The sequence below is a fragment of the Peromyscus maniculatus genome, chromosome 20 (assembly GCF_049852395.1).
Source record: "Peromyscus maniculatus bairdii isolate BWxNUB_F1_BW_parent chromosome 20, HU_Pman_BW_mat_3.1, whole genome shotgun sequence".
Classification (NCBI taxonomy): Eukaryota; Metazoa; Chordata; class Mammalia; order Rodentia; family Cricetidae; genus Peromyscus; species Peromyscus maniculatus.
In genome coordinates this window covers 45436798-45458446 of record NC_134871.1, presented here as the reverse complement: position 1 = coordinate 45458446, position 21649 = coordinate 45436798, and the positions used below count along the sequence as shown (strand labels likewise).

The 21649-nt window shown below is 54.8% G+C and overlaps 1 protein-coding gene and 1 non-coding gene across 9 annotated transcripts in view; both read left to right on the top strand.

Annotated features, from left to right (window-relative positions):
* Plec (plectin) overlaps positions 1-21649 on the top strand; it is a 61815-nt gene that overhangs the window by 11900 nt on the left and 28266 nt on the right. The window contains exon 1 of one of the 8 annotated variants that reach the window (XM_016007695.2): positions 11039-11146. The exons of 4 other annotated variants lie outside the window; for them this stretch is intronic. In XM_016007695.2, the coding sequence (XP_015863181.1) occupies positions 11101-11146 (46 nt within the window). In that variant the 5' untranslated portion in view covers positions 11039-11100. Of the gene's footprint in view, positions 1-11038; positions 11147-13723; positions 14469-19534; positions 19682-20420; positions 20625-21649 lie in introns of those variants that run through there. 3 more of the 8 variants (XM_006989313.3, XM_006989322.4, XM_006989317.4) reach the window with 3 other exon arrangements.
* Positions 5924-6028, top strand: LOC121824581 (U6 spliceosomal RNA). Its single transcript, XR_006066509.1, has one exon. It is a non-coding gene; the product is annotated as a U6 spliceosomal RNA (small nuclear RNA).

Sequence of the window (21649 nt, the reverse complement as noted above, 5' to 3'; positions counted from 1 at the left end):
TTTCTTTTATTCAAACACAAAACCGTGGGCTGGAGACATGGCTTACTGGTTGAGAGCCCTTGCTGCTATTCTAGAGGAGCCAAGTTTGGTTTGCAGCACCCACATCTTGAGGCTCACGATCATGGCCTGTAGCTCCAGCTCCAGCAGACCCCAGCATCCTCTTCTGGCACCTGCACACACGTGTGCATAAACACAGTGACACACACACACACACACACACACACACACACACACACACACACACACAGAGGAATAAAATAGAAGCAAAAATAAAACCACATACATCTGTTTACTTTCTACCTTTAACTTGTTTGGAATTTTGGGGGACGCTGAAATATGTAAGAGGCTTCAGGGTCTGGGTGTGTGTTCACAGGCAACAAGGATTATTTTAAACCTCTTTTCTCCCATCAAAAAGCTTCCTGAGAGCAGGGTCCACGGCTTGCTGCATCTCTGCATCCCTGAGCCAAGCCCCACCCTGGTTGCTGGGCGTGGCAGGTGGACTCTGAGCTGGACCCCACAGCACCCCACCTTCCGGAGTGACTCCTTAGTTCTCCTGAGAAGCTGCTGAGGTGGCAGTGGAGATAGAGAGCAGCTGGGTGGAGGTAGCACGTCCGTCCGCGTTAGGGAAAGTAGAATGGTAGGTTGGCATTGGGTGTGTACAGCTGACCCTGTGATAAGGATGTGTATAGCGAGCCAAGATGCTGAGAAATACTGTATTGGGCTTGACTGGGGACTGACCTGTTTCCTAAGACCCTCCAAGTCAAGGGACTGGGTATATGCAGAACACTAGGCAAGGAGGAGAGGGCTATCTGGGCATGAGGGGTGTGTGTGTGTGTGTGTGTGTGTGTGTGTGTGTGTGTGTGTGTGTGTGTGTGTGTGTGTTTCGTTCTTTTTGATACAGGGTCTCTGTGTAACCTGGAAATCTTTTATGTAGACTAGGCTTGCCTGCCTAGTGCTTGAATTAAAAGCCGGCGTCACCCCATCCAGTTTGAGCACCAAGTCCTAAGAGGAAGCAGAATCAGAAAGAGTGCCTGGGAGCAATGGATGAGGAACCACAGGGACCTCCGCCAGATTCTCTAGGGGTACAGTCAGATTCCAGGCACTAAGGGGTGTGTGGGAAGCTGTGTGGGGAAGTGAAAGCTGGTGGAAGGTGACAGTGTTCCCCGTGTGGCTTGGGATACAGGCCTTTGCGGTTCTTCATTCCTGACCTCTCTGTGGGGCTTGGGCCCTGGTTTAGCTGTGGAAGCGTCCTCTAAGTTGGAGTTAGCTATTGTCCTTCCTTCCTTCCTTCCTTCCTTCCTTCCTTCCTTCCTTCCTTCCTTCCTTCCTTCCTTCCTTCCTTCTTTCCTCCCTCCCTCCCTCCCTCCCTCCCTCCCTCCCTCCCCCTCCCTCCCTTCCTTCTTTTTCTTTTCTTCCCCCCAAGACAGGGGTTCTCTGTGTAGCTCTGGCTGCCTGGAACTCACTCCGTAGCCCAGGTTGGCCTCAAACTCGGAGATCCACCTGCCTCTGCCTCCCGAGAGCTGGAATTAAAGGCGTGCACCACCACTGCCCGGCTGTTGCCTTTCTCTGAGGGGAGGCATGCTTGCTCTGACTGGGTTTACCACCCTGTTCCCGCTTGTAGCATCTTGGAAGTCTAGCACTTCTGTTTCCTTCCGTCTTTGGCCCTTTAGTCCAGGCTGGCAGGGTTGCTATGGCACAGCATTTTCATAAATCTGTGTCTTCCTTCTGTGTCACAGAGAGCCAGGCCGCTAACCAAGAGTGCCTGCCACAGGGCTTTTCTAGATAATCTCTTTCCTCCTGACTCTGCAGTGGTAGTTGAATGGACTCATGAGTCACACGTAGGCAAAAGGCTATCTAGTCACACATGTGGCTTTCTTTCCAGAGCATCCTGTCCAGACAGTGACATTTCCAATGTCGGCATCTTTTTGCAAACTGAGTAGCCTGTGAATTTCCCAAATCACCAATGCTGGTTCCTTTTTGCTTAACTGATCTTTCCTCAATTTCTTTTTCTTCCTGACTTTTAAGATGAGCCACAAGAAGAAGCTGAGCTGTAACTGCTCAGAAACTGTTTCAGCTAAAAATTCATGTTTGTTGCTTACAAATTCTGCACCCAACAGTGGAACACAATCCAATAGACTTTGGCCACTTCAAGACAAGGATAACCTCGCTTCTAGTATCTGAGAATATGTTTTCCTCGTTTATTTCTTCCTGTCTGTCTTTCTCTGTCTCTCTCTGCCTCTTTCTCTGTCTCTGTCTCTCCGTATCTCTCTGTCTCTCTGTCTCTCTCAGGACAGGGTTTCTCTGTGTAGCCCTGGAACTGGCCCTAGAACAGGCTAGCCTTGAACTCAAAGATCTATCTGCCTCTTTCTCCTTCTTGACAGGATCTTACTATGTATTCCTGGCAGGCCTGGAACTCACTGTATAGATCACCATGGCCTTGAACTCATAGAAATTAGAAATTGATCTGCCTCTGCCTTTGGAGTGCTGGGATTAAAGACCTCCCCCTCCCTCCCTCCCTTCCTCCCTCCCTCCCTCCCTTCCTCCCTCCCTTAGTTACTGTTCTATTGCTGTGAATAGACACCACAACCAAGGCAACTTAGGACTTGCTTACAGTTTCAGAGGGTTAGAGTCCATGACCATCATGTCAGGGAGCATGGCGACAGGCAGGTATGTCACTGGATCAGTAGCTAAGAGCTTACATTGTGATCTGAAGGAAGAGAGAAAGAGATTGGGCTTGTTGTGGCCTTCAGAAACCTCAAAGCCCACCCCCAGTGACATATCTCCTCCAATAAGGCCACACCCCATAATCCTTCCCAAACAGTCCCACTAACTGGAGAGCAAATATCCAAGCATGTGAGCCTATAGGGGCCATTCTCATTCAACCCTCCACACTTTTCTTTTTTCTTTTCTTTTCTTTTTTTTTTTGAAGAGGGGTCTCATGTATCCCAGATTTAACTTCAGCTCACCATGTAGCCAGAGATGACTTTGTACTTTTGATACTCCTGCCTCCAATTCCCCGGTGCTGGATTGCAGCCATGTGTCACCACTGCCACTGTGCCTAGTTTATGGGATGTTGGGGATCAAACCCTAGGTTTCGTGCATGCTAGGCAAGCACCCTTCCAACTCACTCACATGATTCCACCAGCAACATCCCTATGCTTCTTGCTATTCCTCCTTTTCCTCCTTCTCTTAAATGTTGGTCTCACTGTACTGCCCAGGATAGCTTGAAACTCTTTGGCTCAAGCAATCACCCTGTCTTGGCCTTCGAAGTAGCTGGGGTGGGGCCCTACCATGTGACACGACACCCTCTTTCATCCTCCATGTTCCTAACAGTGACTAGGTAAGGCAGTCCTAGGATTTTTCGCTCATATGCCTCAAAATTCTCCAGTTTCTGTCTGTTACCTAATTTTAAAGCCATTTCCACATTTTGTTGTTTTGTTGAGACAGGGTCTCTCTATGTAGCCCTTGCTGACCTGGAACTGGCTATGTGGACCAGGCTGGCCTCAAACTCAGAGATCTGCCTGCCTCTGCTGCCTAAATGCTGGGATTAAAGATGTGCACCACCAAGTCTGGCCTTCTCTGTAACCCAGCCAACTAAGGCTTTATCTAAAGAAGGTACCCAATGAACCATAGCAGTTCATTCATTCATTCATTATGTTTTTTTTTCTTCAGTTTTTCAAGACAGGGTTTCTCTGTGTAGCTTTGCGCCTTTTCTGGAACTCTCTTTGGAGACCAGGCTGGCCTCGACTCACAGAGATCCGCCTGCCTCTGCCTCCCGAGTGCTGGGATTAAAGGTGTGTGCCACCACTGCTCGGCTCATTTATTATGTTTTGAGACAGGATTTCTCCATGTATCCCTGGTTGTCCTGGAACTCTGAAGACCAATGTAGCCTCAAACTCAGAGGTCTGCCTGCCTCTGCCTCCTGGCTTTTCTTTTTTAAAAAATAGATCCCCCCAGATTATTTTATGTGTATGAGTGTTTATATGTATGGGTACCCCCTGGAATTGGAGTTACAGATGGTTGTGAGTAACCACGAGGGTTCTGGGAACTGAACTTGGGTCCAATGCAAGAGCAATAAGTATTCTCAACTGCTGAGACATCTCTCCAGCACTGACCTTTGTAACTTTTTGAGACAGGGTTTCTCTGCATAACAGCCCTGACTGTCTTGGAACTCACTGTGTAGACCAGGCTGGCCTCGAACTCACAGAGATCTGCCTGCCTCTGCCTTCCGAGTGCTGGGATTAAAGGCGTGGACTACTACACATAGCTGATGTACACCTGGCTGAACTTTGTAACTTTTTAATGATAGAATATGAATAGCTTTCTGTGACATTAATTACATTGTCATACTCCTATGTTTATTAATTATTAATAATAAAATATGGTAACATCCTACGTTCATTCTACATTGCTAACAAAATGCATGTGAATGAGTATTTTACACATGATCTTAGAAGTAATTGAGAGTGGCTTATTATTAACTTATTTTTGGCTTTTTCAAGACAGGGTTCTCTGTGTAGCTCTGACTGTCCTGGAACTCGCTCTGTAGACCAGGCTGGCCTTGAACTTGGGGATCTACCTGCTTTTGCCTCCCGACACCTGGCGAGACTGGATACTTTAATAAAGAAGCTTATTTAGGCGTTGGAGATTGAAAGTCTACCATCAGATGACGCCCTCCGGGTGGCCCCTTGTGAGGAGGGAAGGGACTTTAGTACTAGAGTAAGTGGTGTCCTGTGGGAGAGCCAATGACTGTGGGAGAGGGATCCTGGGAGGGTCCAGGCTCATTGAGAACAATCTGCTCTGGCAAGCACTAATCTTGTCCCTTGAGAGACAGCACCCCTGTGAGACAACATTAATCCTTCTCAAGCAGCTAATTCTTTCTCTTAGGGTTTCTGCTCCAATCCCTTTACCTTGAGGAGTTAAGCCTCAGCGTGAGTTTTGGTGGGGACAAACCACATCCAAACCATAGCGGTGAACACATCTGGTTAAACCGTTTCCTTCTCCCAGAACATTGAGGTTATGATTAGTTTTCTTCTAAATTATAAACTGCTATAGGTTGGATGGTTCACATGGTAAAGGTACTAATTCCCAAGTCTGATGACCCGAATTTGTCCCCAGGACCCACATGGTGGAAGGAGAGAAATGACTTCTACAAGTTGTCCTCTGACTTCCACTGCGCTACCACACGCACACAACAGACAGACAGACAGACAGACAGACAAATAGTTTAAATTTCTAATTTTCAAAATGTAGGCTTTATTCACACAGAACTGCAATGATCGTGTTGGCAAAAGTCCAAAAGTCTGGACTTGTGAGAGTTATTGATGAGGAGCCAGCAAATGGCTGAGCGGAAGTGTCAGAAGCAATATGTATACAAGCAGGAAAGACGAGCCACCCTCCTGTGTGCCCACTGAGGGAGCAGGGGGATGTCTTTCACCTATGGATGTGAGGGACCACCAAGGTGTGGGCTTGATGGAAGAGCCAGATTGAAGCATGTACATCAGATGTCACCCTTTTATGTTGGAAGGTGGAAAATGAAGATCATGTTAGGATTTACTTGATTATTTTCCATAAGGAAACTGTAGGAATGATCAGGAAGTGATTGTATTTACACTGTGTTTGGGATCATGAAGGGACTGGATGGGAGGAAGACTTTAATTCTCTACTTTTAATATTTATGTGACCCCCTCCCCCTTCCTTTTTTTTTTTTTTCCCCTGAGACAGTGACTCTAGCCCGGGCTGGCCTCAAACTCTCCATGTAGCTGGGGATGACCCTGATCAACATGTTTTTTTTTTAAAAACCCTCCTTCCCCACCAACCCCTATTGCTGAGGATCGAATCTGGCTGGGGTCTGTGTGTGCTGGCTAGATGCTCCGCCACTGAGCTGCATCCCCAACCCTCTGTCCAAACAAGTTTCGGCCACTTGCTCCGGCAGCACATGTGCTGAATTTGGAATGATACAGAGGATATTAACATGACCCCCCTACATAAGTATGATGCTCAAATTTAGGAAGTGTTCCATATTTAAAAAATAAGCAAATTTTAAAATAATTTCTAAGATGTTTGCTGGTATTGCAATTGATTCTCCCTAGGAGTACCCGAGAGAGTGGATTGCTACCTCTCCCACATCCACTGTTAACAGTTTCAAAGAAATATATATCCTTACCATTACATAAATGAACAGGTGAGGTAAATATTAACAGAGTCTCCCTGAACCAGCAAGTGGGTCGACCTGAACCACAGATAGTGTTTGTTCCTAGGCAGCTTACTGAGCAGAGTATCTGGGAAGTTGGACAGCTGCATTCTGAATGAGGCCTGTTGACTCACACTTAGCTGGGTGTGGTAGTGCATGCCTTTTTTTAAATACCAGCCCTCTAGAGGCAGAGGCAGGTGGATCTCGGTGAGTTCCTGGCCAGCCAAAGATACACAGTGAGACACTGGCATGTCTTGGGTCTTTTTTTTTTTTTTTTTTTTTTTTTTTTTGTGGCAGAATCTCACATAACCGAGGCTGCCTCAAACTTGTTTATGTAGCTGCGCATGACCTTAAATTCTGACCCCCTGATTATCAGGATTATATAGGCATGAGTCACTGCACCAGACTCTTGAGGCTTCTGAAAATGTATTTGCAGCCCACAGCCCAGTGAACTCTGACTTGTTTTGGGCAGGGATGGGTTGAGTTTGTTTGTGTGCTAAGGAGGGTACAGAAGGCTTTGCTGGGTCCTGATGCTGGGGTAACAGCCATACTTGCCTCTCTCCCTTTGCCCCACCACACCCTCTTTCCCACAACCTCCCATAACCTCCCATAGTCATTGCCAGCGGGGAAACATCTGGGACTGCCTTTGTGATTTCAAAGGAACATTACCCTCATATTAATAACATACGTCTTTCCTAGTTTACTGGTCCCACGCTACTGCCCCCTTTTTAAGTCTCAAGATGGCAGCCAGGCTGGGCTCAACTCACAATCCTCTTGCCTCAACCTTTGGGTGCTGGGATTACAGATTTGGGTTATCATGCCTAGCGTACTGGACCATGTGTGGTGGTGGTGGTGGTGGTGGTGTGTACTTGTATGTGAGTGAGTGTGAGTGTGTGTGTGTGTGTGTGTGTGTGTGTGTGTGTGTGTACTGGCCAGAGTTCAATTTGCAGTGTCTTCCTCTGTTGATTTCACTCTACTTTATTCTCGAAACAGGGTCACTTACTAATCAGGAGCTTGCTTTTTAGACTAGTCTGGCTGGCCAGTGAGCCCACGGTATATCCCGTTCTCCACCCACCCAGTGCTGGGTTATAGATAGGCCGTAGTGCCTGGCTCATCCGGGGCCTAAGGATCTGAACTGAGGTCCTCATTCCTGCATTTGCCCACTGACCCCCGTCTCCGGCCCTTTAAAAAATGATAGTTTTTGTTGTTGTTTGTTTGTTTGTTTTTTCAAGATTGGGTTTCTCTGTGTAGTCCTTGATGTCCTGGAACTCACTCTGTAGACCAGGCTGGCCTTGAACTTGGAGATCCACCTGCCTCTGCCTCTCTAGTGCTGGGATTAAAGGCAAGTGCCACCACCATCTGGCCTTAAAAAAAAAAAAAAAAAAAAAAGATAATTTTTTACTCAAATGAGTTGTTAGAGGGGTGGTTAGTGGTTAGTGGTAGAGCCCTTGGCCAGCGTGTATGAGGCCCTGGTGTCTGTCTCCAGCACATCAAGCTCAAGAAAAGCAAGCCAAGAAACAAATGGGCTGACTGTGCTTTAGAGACCGTCTGTGGGTTTTTTTTTTTAATTTTTTAAACATTTATTTTATTTTAGCCAGGCAGTGGTGGCACATGCTTTTAATTCCAGCACTCAGGAGACAGAGGCAGGGGAATCTCTGAGTTTGAGGCCAGCCTGGTCTACAGAGCGAGTTCTAGGACAGCCAGAGCTACACAGAGAAACCCTGTCTCAAAAAACAAAAACAAAAACAAAACAAAACAAAATTGGTTTATTTTGTGTGTATGAGTGTTTTGCCTGCATATATGTCTGTGCACTGTTTGTGTGCCTGATGCCTGAAGAGGCCAGAAAAGGTGTCAGATCTTATGGAAATGGGGTTTACAGATGGTTAGCAGCTTCGTGGTACTGGGAATCCAACTTGGTTCCTCTGGAAGAGCAACCAATGCTCTTAATTGATGAGCTATCTCTCCAGCCCCATTCTTTTGTTTAAAAATATTTTATTTTATTTTACGTGTATGTATGCACACCATGTGCATGCAGTACCTGTGGAAGCCAGAAAAGGCAACGGATCTCTTGGAACTGGAGTTACAGATGGCTGCAAGCTGCCCTGTGGGTGCTGGGAAGCAAATCCAGGTCTTTATAAGAGCAGTAAATGCTCTTACCCACTGAGCCAAGCCCTGCCCCAGATTATTTTTCTCAGTTCAGTGGTAAAATAAGCAGTAGTGGTGGAGTTCCTCGGAAATCTCTTTTCCCTGGTCTCTACACGTCCACTTCTTCATTAGGCCCATGTGAGCTTGGTGACAGCTTAAGTGGGGGGACGGAGGAGGGGTCAGGTGCCATGAAACACACAGGAAGGCCTTTCTGCAGAGGCCTGGAGATGGCGTTTTATTGAGTCTGGTCTCCTGGGGTGGAAGGTATCCACTGACATGATTGACAGCTGTCATCCATCACCCTGCACAAGGATCCACTGGGCTACTCCCCACTAACATAATCCACAACTCATGAGCCCCAACAGGAAGGCCCCAGTCTCAAGGGGTGAGCCTCTGTTGTGTAGGATGGGTGGAGGCAGGATTGGACCAGGGATTCCCCCTCGGATTGGGCACGTAGCAAAGCTTGCTAGGGTCACAGGGCATTTGCGAGGAAGGGTTACTCTATGTGCGGAGGAGAGGATCTGGCTTGAGCTGGATCCTGGGTCCTCAGGGTGTTCATTCCTTTCTCAGTATTCTCAGAAAGCCTCAAGAGGACTTGGCTTTGTGTGTCCCTAGGCCAGATGACATGATGGATGGGGCCCTTAGTCACCATGGGAGCGGCATGTGGCCAGACTGCCTCTCCTCTGAAGATAGCCAGAACAAGCTGGAGGTTGTGGGTTTCCTACCGTGCCCCATGCTGGAGAGCCCAGCTGCAGTCAGTGTCCTGTTGCTTTACAAACCCTGTTGCTTTGTCAGTAAAAACCTGTCTGTAATCCACGGTTGATTGGCCGGGAATCTGGGCAGTGAGGCGGGGAAAAAGCTGAGCACTGTGGCAAGGGCCCAGATGATGCTCCTCATCAAACAAAGATGGAGAAACAGGCATCCTGCGTTTGTGCTGCCACCAGGCTTCCGCCCCAAGGACATCTCTCCTGCCCCCGGGCCCGTCTCCATCCCCAGCCTGGAGCTCTGCGGGTTCTCGGGGCTGGAGGGATGGCTCAGCAGTTAAGAGCAGAAGACCCGGCTTCAAAACAAGGTGGACAGCTTCTGAAAAACACCTGAGTTTGCCTGTAGTCGGCATACACTCCACACGCAGACAGACAGACAGACAGACAGACAGACAGACAGACACACACACACACACACACACACACACACGAGAACTGTTTACATGTAGGCTGAATCTCTGCTTGTCCAAGTACAACTTAGTAAAAAGTAGAAATTTAGGTGGGAATATTTAGATTTTTTTTTTTCCTTTCAGACAGGGTTTCTCTGTGTAGCCCTGGCTGACCCGGAACTCCCTTTGTACACCAGGCTGGCCTCGAACTCAGAGATCCACCCGCCTCTGCCTCCTGAGTGCTGGGATTAAAGGCATGCACCACCATGCATGGTGAAAATCATGTTTTAATTCCTTGCTGTTTTCCCCACGTTTAGAAATTAGTAGACTGGCTGAGTCCCAAAGATGGCAGGAATGGGGGCTGAGGGGTTCCAGAGCCCAATGGGACCAACACCTGTGTCTGTGGCCACCATTTCTCCTGTGCCGTTTTCATGGCCTCCCTGGCTCTGACTTGACCCATAGTAGTAGTCCTATCCGCAGAAAGATGGGTACTCTGAACCTGAGAGGCCAGCAGAGGGTCTTGGGAGAGGACCAAGGAAGAGGGTAGACTTGAGTAGGACAGGAGACTGAGGGAGGCTGGAAACATCCTGTGGAGGTCACCTCTGACCCTCATTGTTTCCCCAGCACAGAAGACCTAGGCTCCACCTGTTCTCTCGGTACTTCCTGCGGGACATGGAAGGAGGTAGAACTGATTCCCTGCTGGCACGGCATCCGGTCCAGGATGCAGGCCGTTAGCACCAGTGCATTGCTGACCTCTGTGGTGGTTGGACCAGATCAGCTGTTGCCTGCTTCTTGGCGATGGTAGCGGTGCAGGAGCAGAGGACTGGACCCTGCTAGGCGTTACATGTCGTGCTGGGTGGCAGCAGACGTGGCGGCAAGTGGGCACACTGAAGGGCAGAGTCCGAAGACTTGGTGGAGCTGGCTATGAGGGATAGTGACCCCAAAGTTGTATCCTGAGCCACAGGGCTGGTGGGGGGTGGGGTGGGATACCATAGAGCTGGGCAGACAGGGCATGACAAAACAGTCCAAAGCTGCGACATAGAAGCATCTTGAGCCTAGGATGGTGGAGTGACCAAGTACCACACTTGAAGAGATTGCATGGGACAGGACCTAGGGAAGGGGCGCACTGCTGGTTGCCCTCCAGTTCCATCTGTGGGGCAAAGCTGGAGGTCTAGACCGTGTGTCCCCCGCAGGAAGCAGATAGGTGGCTGAGGCCCCAATGTGCGGGACAGGCCCTGTGCAGGTGCGACCTACAGGCCAGTCATAGGATTCTCAGGTAGCAGAGGCCCTGGACTGTGGAGCTGGCTGTGCATACATACTTGGCTGTTGTCTGGGTAGTCGGGCTGGACTTTCTTGGTTGGGAAGCTCATGCTAGCTGTGTAGAAGGGGAGGGGCAGGGGCAGTGCGGTGCATGGCCTGGAGCATGCGCTTTGGGCAGTAGTAGTGTCCTGAACATTGATTATCAGAAGCCCCGCCTCTGGCCAGCAAGCCCGGCCCCGCACCTCCCAGCTCCTCCTTCAGGCTGCAGTGCCGGCCTTGAGCAGTGCGGTGCCGTGCGGTCCCGGACACAGTGGCTGCAGCACACCGTCCTCAGCCTCTCAGTGAGGACATGGACCCCTCGAGAGCCATCCAGCATGAGATCAGCTCCCTCAAAGGTACAGTCTGGAGGAGCCTGGCTCCCAGACACTCAGTGACCTCTGCCGGGGTGCGCCATCCCCCGGGTCAGGGTCAGCTGGTAACACATCGAAAGGTGCGGCGCTGGAGATGGAGGACCCTAGGCTCGTGCCCTTCCGGGTTTCCTCCCAGGGCTGGGTGAGAGGAGGTCCTGCAGCCCTGCAGCAGCCCTGCAGTGCTGACTGCAGCGGCAGTACCATCGGGAGCGAGCCAGCAGTCAGCCTGCGCTTCCCCGCCTTGGCCAGATGCCTCACAGATTGGGGTTTGAGCGGGCAGTTGGAGGCCTGTGGGGACCTTCATGCCCAAGGCATTAGGCGCCAGACGGGCTGGCCCTGGGAAAGGCCACACTGTGGCTCTTTGTCCGGGGTTGGGGGGCTAGGGACTGCCCAAGGGCGCTGTCTGGTTGCTCTGGAAACCCAAAGGGGCCAGCCAGGGAGCGTGGCTGGTCTCTTTCAGTGCTGAATCAGCAACTTCTCACAGTGTTTCTGCAAGATAGGGTCGGGCACAGGGAGTCCTGCTCAGCGCAGGGACCCTGAAGACAAGCAGACCCAGGCCAGGGTTGTGTGTACGCCTGTGCACGTGGGAGCAGACGTGGGAGGACATGTTGTTCTAGGCTCCTCCCTGCGGTCTCACGCCTGCAGGTGCTCTGGCTGGGCGGGCGGGCGGGAGGGAGGAGACATTCCCTTACCCCTCGCCCAGGTGCTGGGAGCTACTGCCCTCTCCTGCCTAGGGGTGGGATGGGGATGGTGGCTGGGCTGAGTTAGGTACTGTAAGGGCCACCCACGTGGGCCCGGACAGAAGAGACTTCAGGTCCAAGGGCCCTGCGGACTTTAGATCTGGCTGGAGAGCATTTGGGGATGGTGGTGGGCTATATGTTGGCTTGGTGGGTGTGAGATTGGGGATTTGATGGGATTAGGGAATCATGTCAGGAAGATGGGGGGGGGCAGTGTTGAGTGGGGATGGGGGTAAGTATAGGGTACTGGGGAGAGGTGTCTGAGGGACAAGCCAAGCGGCTAGGAACTTGTTTGGACATAGAGCCGGGTTGGCACTGGTCCGGAAACTAAAACGCTGGTGTAGAGAGTCCCTAGGTGCTGCAGGGATGGCGGTGTATGTCGGCTACACACTCTCGGTCCTGCGGACATGATTTAGTGCTGCCCCGCCCTCCCAGGGCTGGGCTCCGAGGGCCTGGCCCCCTTCCTGCCTTGGCCTGGCTAGGGGCGTGGTACCGGGAGAGCCCTGCGGCAGCGTGCTGGCTGAGCTGGCCCTCGGGGAGGGCTTTGGGGAACTGTTGGCCGAACCTTCAGAGTTTCCACCCGCCGCCACCGGCCCTGCGTCTGTATGTTTGGAGTCTGCCGGGGCGCCATGGTGACAGCCCATAAACCCGCCCGCCCGCCCGCCCCACGCACGGCTTTGTTGGCTGCCTGCCTGCCGCTGGCCAGCACCTCCCACCGCAGGATCCCCCACCCCCGCCCTATTTATAATCAGTTCCTGAGTTTGCAGGGCTTGGTGGGAATGGGTGTGTCCGCTGAGGCAGAGCCTTAATGGATCCGGGGTTTGGTGGGGCACAACCTGGAGAGCCGGGGTACTGGGCGGCGCCCGGCACAGACCCTATCCATGCTGGACCCTCAGTTGGCAGCCCCTAAGACATGCGAGAGAGTTCCTCTGCCTTTCACTTCGTCCCTGGTGGTGTCCTTGCATCCTCTCCCCAGCACCTGCCCCCCTGGCCACAAGTGGACGCTCAGGCTGCCCGGGAGTAGGGAGCTTTTAGGATGACAAGGCCACCGAGCCTGGGGTGTCAGGGACTTGGTGACTTTGATTTCCTATGGCAGCTGGGAGTCCCTGGCCTTTAACAGCTGTGCCGGAGGTGTGGGTGGATGGAGGCCTCACCCAGGGCGCTCCACCCTGAGCTCTCTCTTCAGAGGTCCTGGCCTGGAAAGTGGCTTTGTTTCCGTCCTGGCATGGGAGTGTTAAATTCTGTGGTCCTTTGGAGATCGGAGCACTGTCCCTTCTTTTTCTGATGACAGCAGGGGTGGTGCCCGCAGCCAGCTGTCTGTGTGTTCTGGCTGCTGCCCTGCTCTTCTTTAGGTCTCTGCCCCCCACCCCACCCCGCCCCCCACACACCCCAGGTTCCTCTCCCCTTGGACTCTTCCGGTTTTCCAGTTCAGGCAACTCCTGCTTTCAGAGAGCTATGAACCGATGATCCCCCAGAGATCACAATCTTGGGGGGGGTGTCCTTGCCATGAGGGACCCCCCTGCTCTCTCTGCTCCCCTTTTTCTGCCCATTCTGTCATCTTTGGGGGATGATTCTTGGTCCATGTGAGACCCCACCCTGCCCTTCACAGTCCTGGGAAGCTTGAAGACGTGCTTTAGAAACTGATGTCATCCCTGACATTGGAGCTATATGCGACCCGTGAGGGGAGGGGCAGCTTATTGGTGCCCCTCACTCTTGGAGGGGGGCCCTGCCAGTTGTGGGTGGGAGGGGCCGGCCCTGCTGCTGAGTCAGAGGGGGCCGGCCTAGGCGTCCTGGAGGGCGGGCAGGCGGGAGGCTCAGACAGGCAGCCTTGCCGGCAGGAATTCACAGAGCCGGGCACTGGAGCCACACTGCCCCTGAGCCTGCGCCCTTGTGCTTAGAACCGGAGCCTGCTTGCCTGCTTGCCAGTGGCCCCCTGCCACGTCCTGTGCCAAAGAGAGCCTCATCGGCCTCCTGGCTGTGCCCCACCTGCTGCCTTCCCACTGTGCTGACCGGCAGGCTTCCAGCAGCCATGGTGGCAGGCATGCTCATGCCGTTGGACCAACTGCGGGCCATCTATGAGGTGCTCTTTCGTGAGGGGGTTATGGTGGCCAAGAAGGACCGGCGGCCCCGCAGCCTGCATCCCCATGTGCCCGGCGTCACCAACCTACAGGTCATGCGTGCCATGGCCTCCCTGCGAGCCCGGGGCCTGGTGCGGGAGACCTTTGCCTGGCGCCACTTCTACTGGTACCTGACCAACGAGGGCATTGACCACCTGCGCCAGTACCTACACCTGCCGCCAGAGATCGTGCCTGCCTCTCTGCAGCGGGTGCGCCGCCCCGTCGCCATGGTGATGCCGGCACGACGTCGCTCCCCCCATGTGCAGACCATGCAAGGTCCCCTGAGCTGCCCGCCAAAGCGGGGTCCTCCGCCAGCTGAGGACCCTGTCCGTGAGGAGCGGAAGGTCTATCGCAGGAAGGAGCCTGAGGAGGGGGCGCCTGAAACCCCTATGGTGTCCGCCACCACCGTGGGGACCCTGGCCAGGCCAGGCCCGGAGCCTGCCCCAGCCACAGGTCAGCTGCATTCCGGCTCCAGGCCGGGAGGGGTGGGAAGGGACTGTGGGTGTTTCTGGTGCCCGGGCTTAAGTCTGGTGGGCTTCTGGTGGGCAGCTCAAGGTGTGTGTATGGGTTCTGTTCCTGTATCAGCAGGTGGCGCCCTTTCCGCCCCCGAGGGTGCCGGGTGTTCTAGCCAATGGACCCACGTGGCTTGTACTCCTCCAGGCAAATCCTGGTGGGGGCGGGGCCTGCAGGCCCCAAGATTGGCAGGACCAGCTGTTGGCATAGTCCTGTTTGTATCCCTCTCCGGCACTGTCCTTGCCCTCACCCCCACCTCTTCCTCTCCCCGCCGCAGTGGCCGTTGGAGGTCCCTCTTTTCAGAGGTGGGCGTGTGTAGAAGAGCGGCTGGCATGGAGCTGGCCCGGGCAAACCGCTGGTCCATTGAGGCTTGAGTCTGTCTTCTGTGGCCAAGCGGCTCAGATTCGTATTATAGGAGTAAAACAGAGGACCCCCGTGACTGGGTGCGTGGCTTGCTAGGAGTTGGCCATGATCTGGAGATGGAGTGGGTCTAGGTGAGATGGGAAGAAGGGCAGAGGCCAGACAGGAGCATTTGCCTAGGAGGGCAGAGGCCAGGGCATGGCTCGGTCTGTGGTCTAGGTGAGTTTTTTTTTCCCCCCAGTTGGGATCCAGATCTTAGAGGATGGGACAAGACCCCATTAGCCCAGGGCCTACCAGAAACCCGCTGTCCTTAAGCCCTTATGCCATCAGGACATGGATAGACCTATGTGTCCTGTGCATGAGGCTGGTGCAGGCTCTCCTGAGACACATTGTCCTTTGTGCCCGCGGAGGGCACCCCAGGACCCCCCCAGCATTATCCATGTAATGATGTAGGCAGGCACCAGAAGGGCCTGGTATCCACCCTCCTCTTTGTGGCTTCATGTGCGGGGGAGGAGCTTGTTCTCCAGGAGTCGGGAAGGGAATCTGCAGCGAAGGGTGGAACTTACAGTGGGCACCGCTGCCTGGGCAGACGCCTCAGTTCAGGCCTTTCTGGGTTGGACTCCTGTGGCTTGTTGGGAAGGAGCATACCTGGAAGGGTCAGGGAAGTGGAAAGTGGAGAATGGCCCCTGAGCCCTCTCCATGGCCTTAGGCAAGTTGGTGGCCTCTCCAGCTTCCCTGTAACCATGACTATGTCTCAGTCCTTTCCTTTTGGGTGTGGTGAGTGGGAGGGGAGCCTCCGCCTGCCTTTCATGCCTTGCTTCCTCGTCCTTGTGTGGACGGGGCCAGCAGTTGGCAGCAGACTAGGAAGGGGGTTTGGGTGTGGCTGCAGTGGGCAAAGAGGGGGGCAACCCTCCCTCCCCTGTCTCTGATGGAGGTGACTCAGTCTTCCCAGCCACAACCGCTTGTGGCAATTCAGAGTTTCCAACAGGAAATCAGCTCCAGCTTCGGACTGAGTCAGGGCCCCAGGCGGATTCTCCCCCACACCCTCAGGACTGAGCTTGGGGCCTTAGGTGCCGGGTGTGGCTGGTGGCAGAGGCATTATAGCTCCACATACAGGCTGGGGCAGCTCTGATGCCCCACCTACAACTGTTGGCTTCTTCGGGTTAAAAATGAGCAAGCAGCGGGCCACAGAGACTGTCACTTTCCATAGCACGGCCCCTCCAGTGGGTTATATATGAAGTCTGTGGGCAGCAGTGCTGGTCACCAGCATGGCCTCAGTTAGATGGGCCACCTCTGTCCATATAACCCTGGCCAGGGAGCCAGAGGCATGGCAGGGTGAATTGGGAGTGCCCCCATCTCTAATCAGCACATTTATCTGGAGGGTATCACTATCTTGCAGTTTTAGATGAAGCCCATGCCTCCCCAACACTCCCCCCCCCCCCATACTAGGTGAGGAGAATGTGGTAGGAGGTGACTTGAGGAGCAATCAGAGAGCTAACCCTGACAGGTGAGGAGGAGGGGCTGGTCAGCGAAGAGAGTTGCTGTGAGGAGGGAGGCAGCCAGAGATTTCCTTGTGGTATAAAGCTGCTGGATTGCTTTGTGTATGTGTATTCATTTTGACTCCAAAAGATAGTGTTTTGCCTGGCTCAGAATTCAGAATCGATCCAGAAGTGTTTGGAGAAAAGCAGTCTGAGCACTTCGAGGCTCTCAAAGAGATGCCACGTCACAATCCACATGTGAATCACCTCCCCTCTTTTCATGCCCACACGTGGCTAATGCACCCTGCCATTCCCCGTGAGCCTCCACGGTGTGTGGCATGCATAGAGGATGCTGCCCTGCCCTCCTCACGGCTACACAGCCCCTGTTCATGTGGGCCGTGACTCTTGGCAGGTGCTAGTTGGTACCAGGATGCAGGAAGGAATCTGAAGAACTCTGGGAGGCTTTTTTTTTACCCAGGTTGTAGACAAATCAGGTTTGCATTTCCCAGGTTATCTGCAGCTGGGTAGAAGGAAATGTGGATCGCTTGGAGATGTCCTATTTGCTCAGACTAGAGGACTGAGCTAGTTGTGGAGGACCTGGGCAAGGGAGGGGCCAAATTTGGGGTCTGAGGGAATGTGAATGTCAAGGAGGAGTAGAGGGGGGCCAGCAAGATGGCTCAGCAAATAAAGATGCTTGCTGATAAGTCCGATGATGATCTGAATTTGATCCCCGGACCTACAAGGTGGAAGGGAGGGACTCACTTCTCATAGTTGTCTTCTGATCGCTACATTCACGCTGTGGCTGGCACGCGTGCGCGCGCGCACGCACACACACACACACACACACACACACACACACACGCACACGCACGCAAGCACGCATGCGCACATGCACACATGCGCACGCGCACACGCACACTAAGTAAGTAAGTAAATATATATATAAATGTAACTAGAAGAAAAAAAAAGTTGAGTGGAGAAACTCTGTTTGTCCAGAGTGGTCAAGGACCGAGTTTGACCGCTAACACCATCAAAATGGAGTATGTGTGTGTGCACGAGTGTGCAGGGCTCTGTATCCATGATGTCTCCATGGTTGTGCCCCAGTGTACGCATGTTTGAAATGTGAGTGGGTGGGGTGGCAGGACTCAACTGCGGGAAGGGGATATGGAGGAGATCAGAGGCTGTGGGGTGAATTGAGCTGTGTCTGGCAAAGTCGACAGGGAAGACCAGTGGACTGGGACCCCAGCGTTTAGGGACTAAGGCAGGTCTTTCTTCTGGACCGACCCCAGGGTTGGTCTGCCTAGGCCACCCACTGATAGCGGTCCGCAGGCCTGGGCTCTGTTGGTCTGGCTGACTATGGGGACCCTTTAGTCAGTCACGAGGAGGAGCTACTGCTGGGTGTGGAGGCCGGGGCATGAGCAAGCCCTCCCTTTGCTTCCCACCCCTCCCCTCCTTCCTGCCTTCCCTTCCTCTCTGCTGCCTCTGGGAGCAGCCTATCCTGGCCAGCAGCTATGGATAGGTACAGCATGGAGGAGCTGATCCAGCTGGGCCAAGGTAGGGCACAGAGGTAGTGGAGGCTTTAGGTGGAGGATAGAAAGCAAGGAGGGACCAAAGCTGCAGCCGAGGTTGGGCCCTCGATGGCAGGGGGCAGGGAGGTGTGTGTGTGTAGGGGGGAGATGGACTGGGTGTCCCCTCCTGGTAGTTCTCATGACCTCAGGTACCAGGATTTATGGGCGGCATGACTCCTCACAGCTGGCTCAGAGGGTGTGGAACTTAGGATGGGGGCCCAGGGCAAGATAAGTGGTAGAGGGGCTGCCCAGAGCCAGGGCACTCCGCGTTGGGGGCCATCTCTGAGGCTGTGGGGACACAGGTTCTGCTGAGGCGTCCAGGCCCCTGCAGAACGCTGCCTGCCTGTCTCTGCCCCTGCCCACTGCTGGCCAGCAGGGGTCTCTTTGGCCTGCCCTGGGACTTCCGTGGTCCTCCCCCTCTGCCCCAGTCAGTCCAATCCCTGACTGCCCAGAGCTGACCGCCACAGGGTAGTTTTCTTGGGAAATACGTTTCTAAAATGTGATAGGCCCAGCCTTCTCAAGCACTTATCCGCCCAGTGTGAGCAGGGGGCCCCACCTCAGCAGTCAGGGTCCAAGGCTGGTTGGCTCTGCTGTGTTGACAGTCAGTTGAGGCCCTTGACCTTGTGGACCCCCAGGCTCGTCACTGTTACCGTGGCTCCGTTTCCTCATCTGAAGAGCGTGCCCACAGCCCAAGACTTCATAGGGTGTCCTCAAGATTATAATAGAGCCGTGCTCGACACAGAAAGTGTTGCAGGATGGAGGACAGACTCTAGTTCCTCAGCCATTTGTCAGTCAGGACCCGAGGACCTGGCCCAGTATGCTCAGGGCTCCTGGGAGGAAAGAGATGGGGTGGTGTCTCCCCTCCACCCAGATGCATGCACACACACAGCTTGTTTCTCAGGAAGCACTGGGGTCCAGGTCAGTATTGCATATGGCGGATGTATTCTGGGCCTGCTTGCTGACCCGTGGGGACACTGTGCCTCCACAGATGAGGAATGCTGGGGAGTCTGGGGTTGGGAGGAGGCTTCCCCATTCTGTAATTCCTGGGATACCAGGGAGAGAGGCCTGGGCTGGGCAGTGTAGCCTGATGGGGGCAGGTGAGTGAAGGTTCATCTGCCTTAGGCCCCAGCTTTGGGCTGCCCGGGTCTCTGGCTGGTAGTGTGACCTTGGAGAAGCAGTCCTGTCTGCCCTGGGGCCAGGTGTTATGTTGAGTGGGGAGAAGGGACTGGCGCCTCCTTGGCCCATGTGGCATTTCCCAAGAGCGCCCTAGAAGTTGGGCAGGGCATGGGCAGCACCCTCTCCCAAGGGAACATGAGCCTAAGTCCACTTCTGCCTCCATCCATGGTAGGTCCCGATGCCAGGCACCTCCTTATTATAGCATCAAGCATGGGAGCTGGGGAGGGGAGGGCGCTGCACTGGGGGGGGGGGCTGAGAGTCGTGGGGCCGCCCAGCCAGATGGGACTGCAGTGAGCCTGGGCTCCATACGTCATGTACTAAGTCTGGACAAGTGACGGCCCTTGCTTGCCCTCCTTGGATATTTATATCCCCCTGGGCCCCCTGCCCACCGCTCCCCTCCCCTCCCCCAGCTCCTGCTGACAGGGCTGGAAAGCTGTGCCCTCCTCCGGCCTCCTCACTGCCGCTGCAGGCTTGCTGCCTCAGAGGGGCCCGTGACCCTCCCCACGCCCCTTGCCCGCTCCCCGTCCGCCCCGTGGGCTCCCGTCGCTGTCCCCAATGAAGATCGTGCCCGGTAGGTGGGGCAACCCTTCAGAGTCTTTTGGGAACCCAGCTAGGCTGGAGGCCGTGGCCCCTGGCTTCCTCTGTATACACCCGGCTGCCTGACCTCACTGGCCTCTCCCTCAGACCCTGTCCAAGGCCTCCGCATGGGAGCTTGGGGCTTATGAGGAGCCCACCCCCATCTTTCAGCGCGGTGGGGTCCGTTGTAGGCCTGGGGAAGGGCAGTGAGGGACTGGACACTGACATCCGTTCACCCCCTGGGCTTGGTGGCTCTTCCCAGAGGGCACCCTTGGAAGTAGAATGAGAGTTTGTTTGGGTTCTCCTCCTGATGGGGACAAGGAGCGCTGCTTAGGCTTGGCTCGGGAGGGAGGATCCGTGTTGAGTCTGCCCAGGCTAGGCTTGGGGGGCCGAGGCCTGCGGAGAAGAGCTGCAGGCCCCTCCTCCCGGCGGGTGTGGCTGCGGGTAGGCAAGGGTTAAGGCTCCAGTTAACCTTGAGCGTCGTCAATGGCTCTGCGCAGAGACAGCTGAGCCGGGCCCTGTGGGGAGCGCGGGTGGGGAGCGGCCAAGAGCCACGGGGAGGGAGGAGGCTGGGAGGAGGCTGGGTCAGAGCGCAGCCGGTCCCGGTGCCGAGGGGACCGTACACCGTCCCCCCGGGCTGAGTGCAGATGGCACAGCAGGGCTGCCTCTGAGGGCGGGACGGCAGCGGGCAGGGTGGGCTCTGGCTCCCGGGGCGGGGCGGGGGGACCCCTTGGCTGGCTCACCCTCCACGCACGGAGGGGGCCGTCTGACTTGGCAGCGGCTGGGTCCCTGGTGAGGACGGCTCTGCCCATTCAGAGTGGCAGCCATGGAGCCGTCGGGCAGCCTGTTCCCCTCCCTGGTAGTCGTGGGTCATGTTGTCACCCTGGCTGCCGTGTGGCACTGGCGCAGAGGGCACCGGCGGGCCCAGGATGAGCAAGGTAAGCGCCCTCGCCTCTGCCACTGGCATGGGCCACCACCCCGGCCAGGAGACTGGGGCGGGGCAGGGGGTGGAGGGTCCGCCCTCCTCCCGCCCCCTGTCTTCTCCCGAGCCCTCCTCTTCCTGTTCCCCAGTGGAAACACTGGAGTTTGTGAAAGCGTCCATCCCGGGCCTCCTCTGCCCCCAGGACCCTTCCGCTTCCTTGGGTGTGCTGGGGGTAGAGCTTTGCGGCTGTCTAGCCTGCAGCAGGGCCTGGGGAGGTGAATGGAGAGAGGCTGGGGTGAACTCTGGATGGAAGGCACAGGCCTGTGGGCATGCCAGCCTTCTAAAGAAAGGCCCCTCTCCCTTGGCACAGCAGTGAGAAACCAGAGTGGCAGGTTCACAGGCTGAGCCGGGCAGGGCACAGAGCCTGCCTAGTGGCCTTCCTGCCCACAAGAGTGTAGGCCGAGGTGCACAAAGGCAGTTTGTCTGAGTGTCCTCCAGCATGGCATAGGACCCAGAACCAGTCGTGGGGGCAAGGCGTTCGTCTTAAGTTCCGCCCTCTCCTCAAAGTCACCAGCTCTTGGGCTATAGTCCGAGGTGGCCATGCTCACCGCAAAATAGGGTGGGGCCGAAGTGAATGGGGCCCGGGACAGTCCCTGGGGATTGGCAGTTCTGCACCAGGGCTTCTGGCCAGAGGGACTGCCCTCGTGAGATGCACCCCAGGCATGGCACCGATGGGAGTGTGTGTGTGTGTGTGTGTGTGTGTGGCCTTGTGCCCCCTAGCGGGCCTGCTGGGTCTTAGCGTCCAGTGGAAGAGCGCCAGGACGTGGGTCTTAGAACGGGTTTTCCAGGCGTGCCTCTAGGGTTCCCAGAAGCCGGTGAGTCAGCTGTAAACAGTGGCATCCAACAGAATGCACAGGCCCAAGGGCTCCTTCCCCTCGGAGATTCCCCCCCCCCTTTGGGACCAGACGCTGGCCCCTCCTCCCTGAGTGCAGTTTTGTTTTTGGTCACCTCACGAGGGGCTCCCTGTGTCCCCTCTTGGTT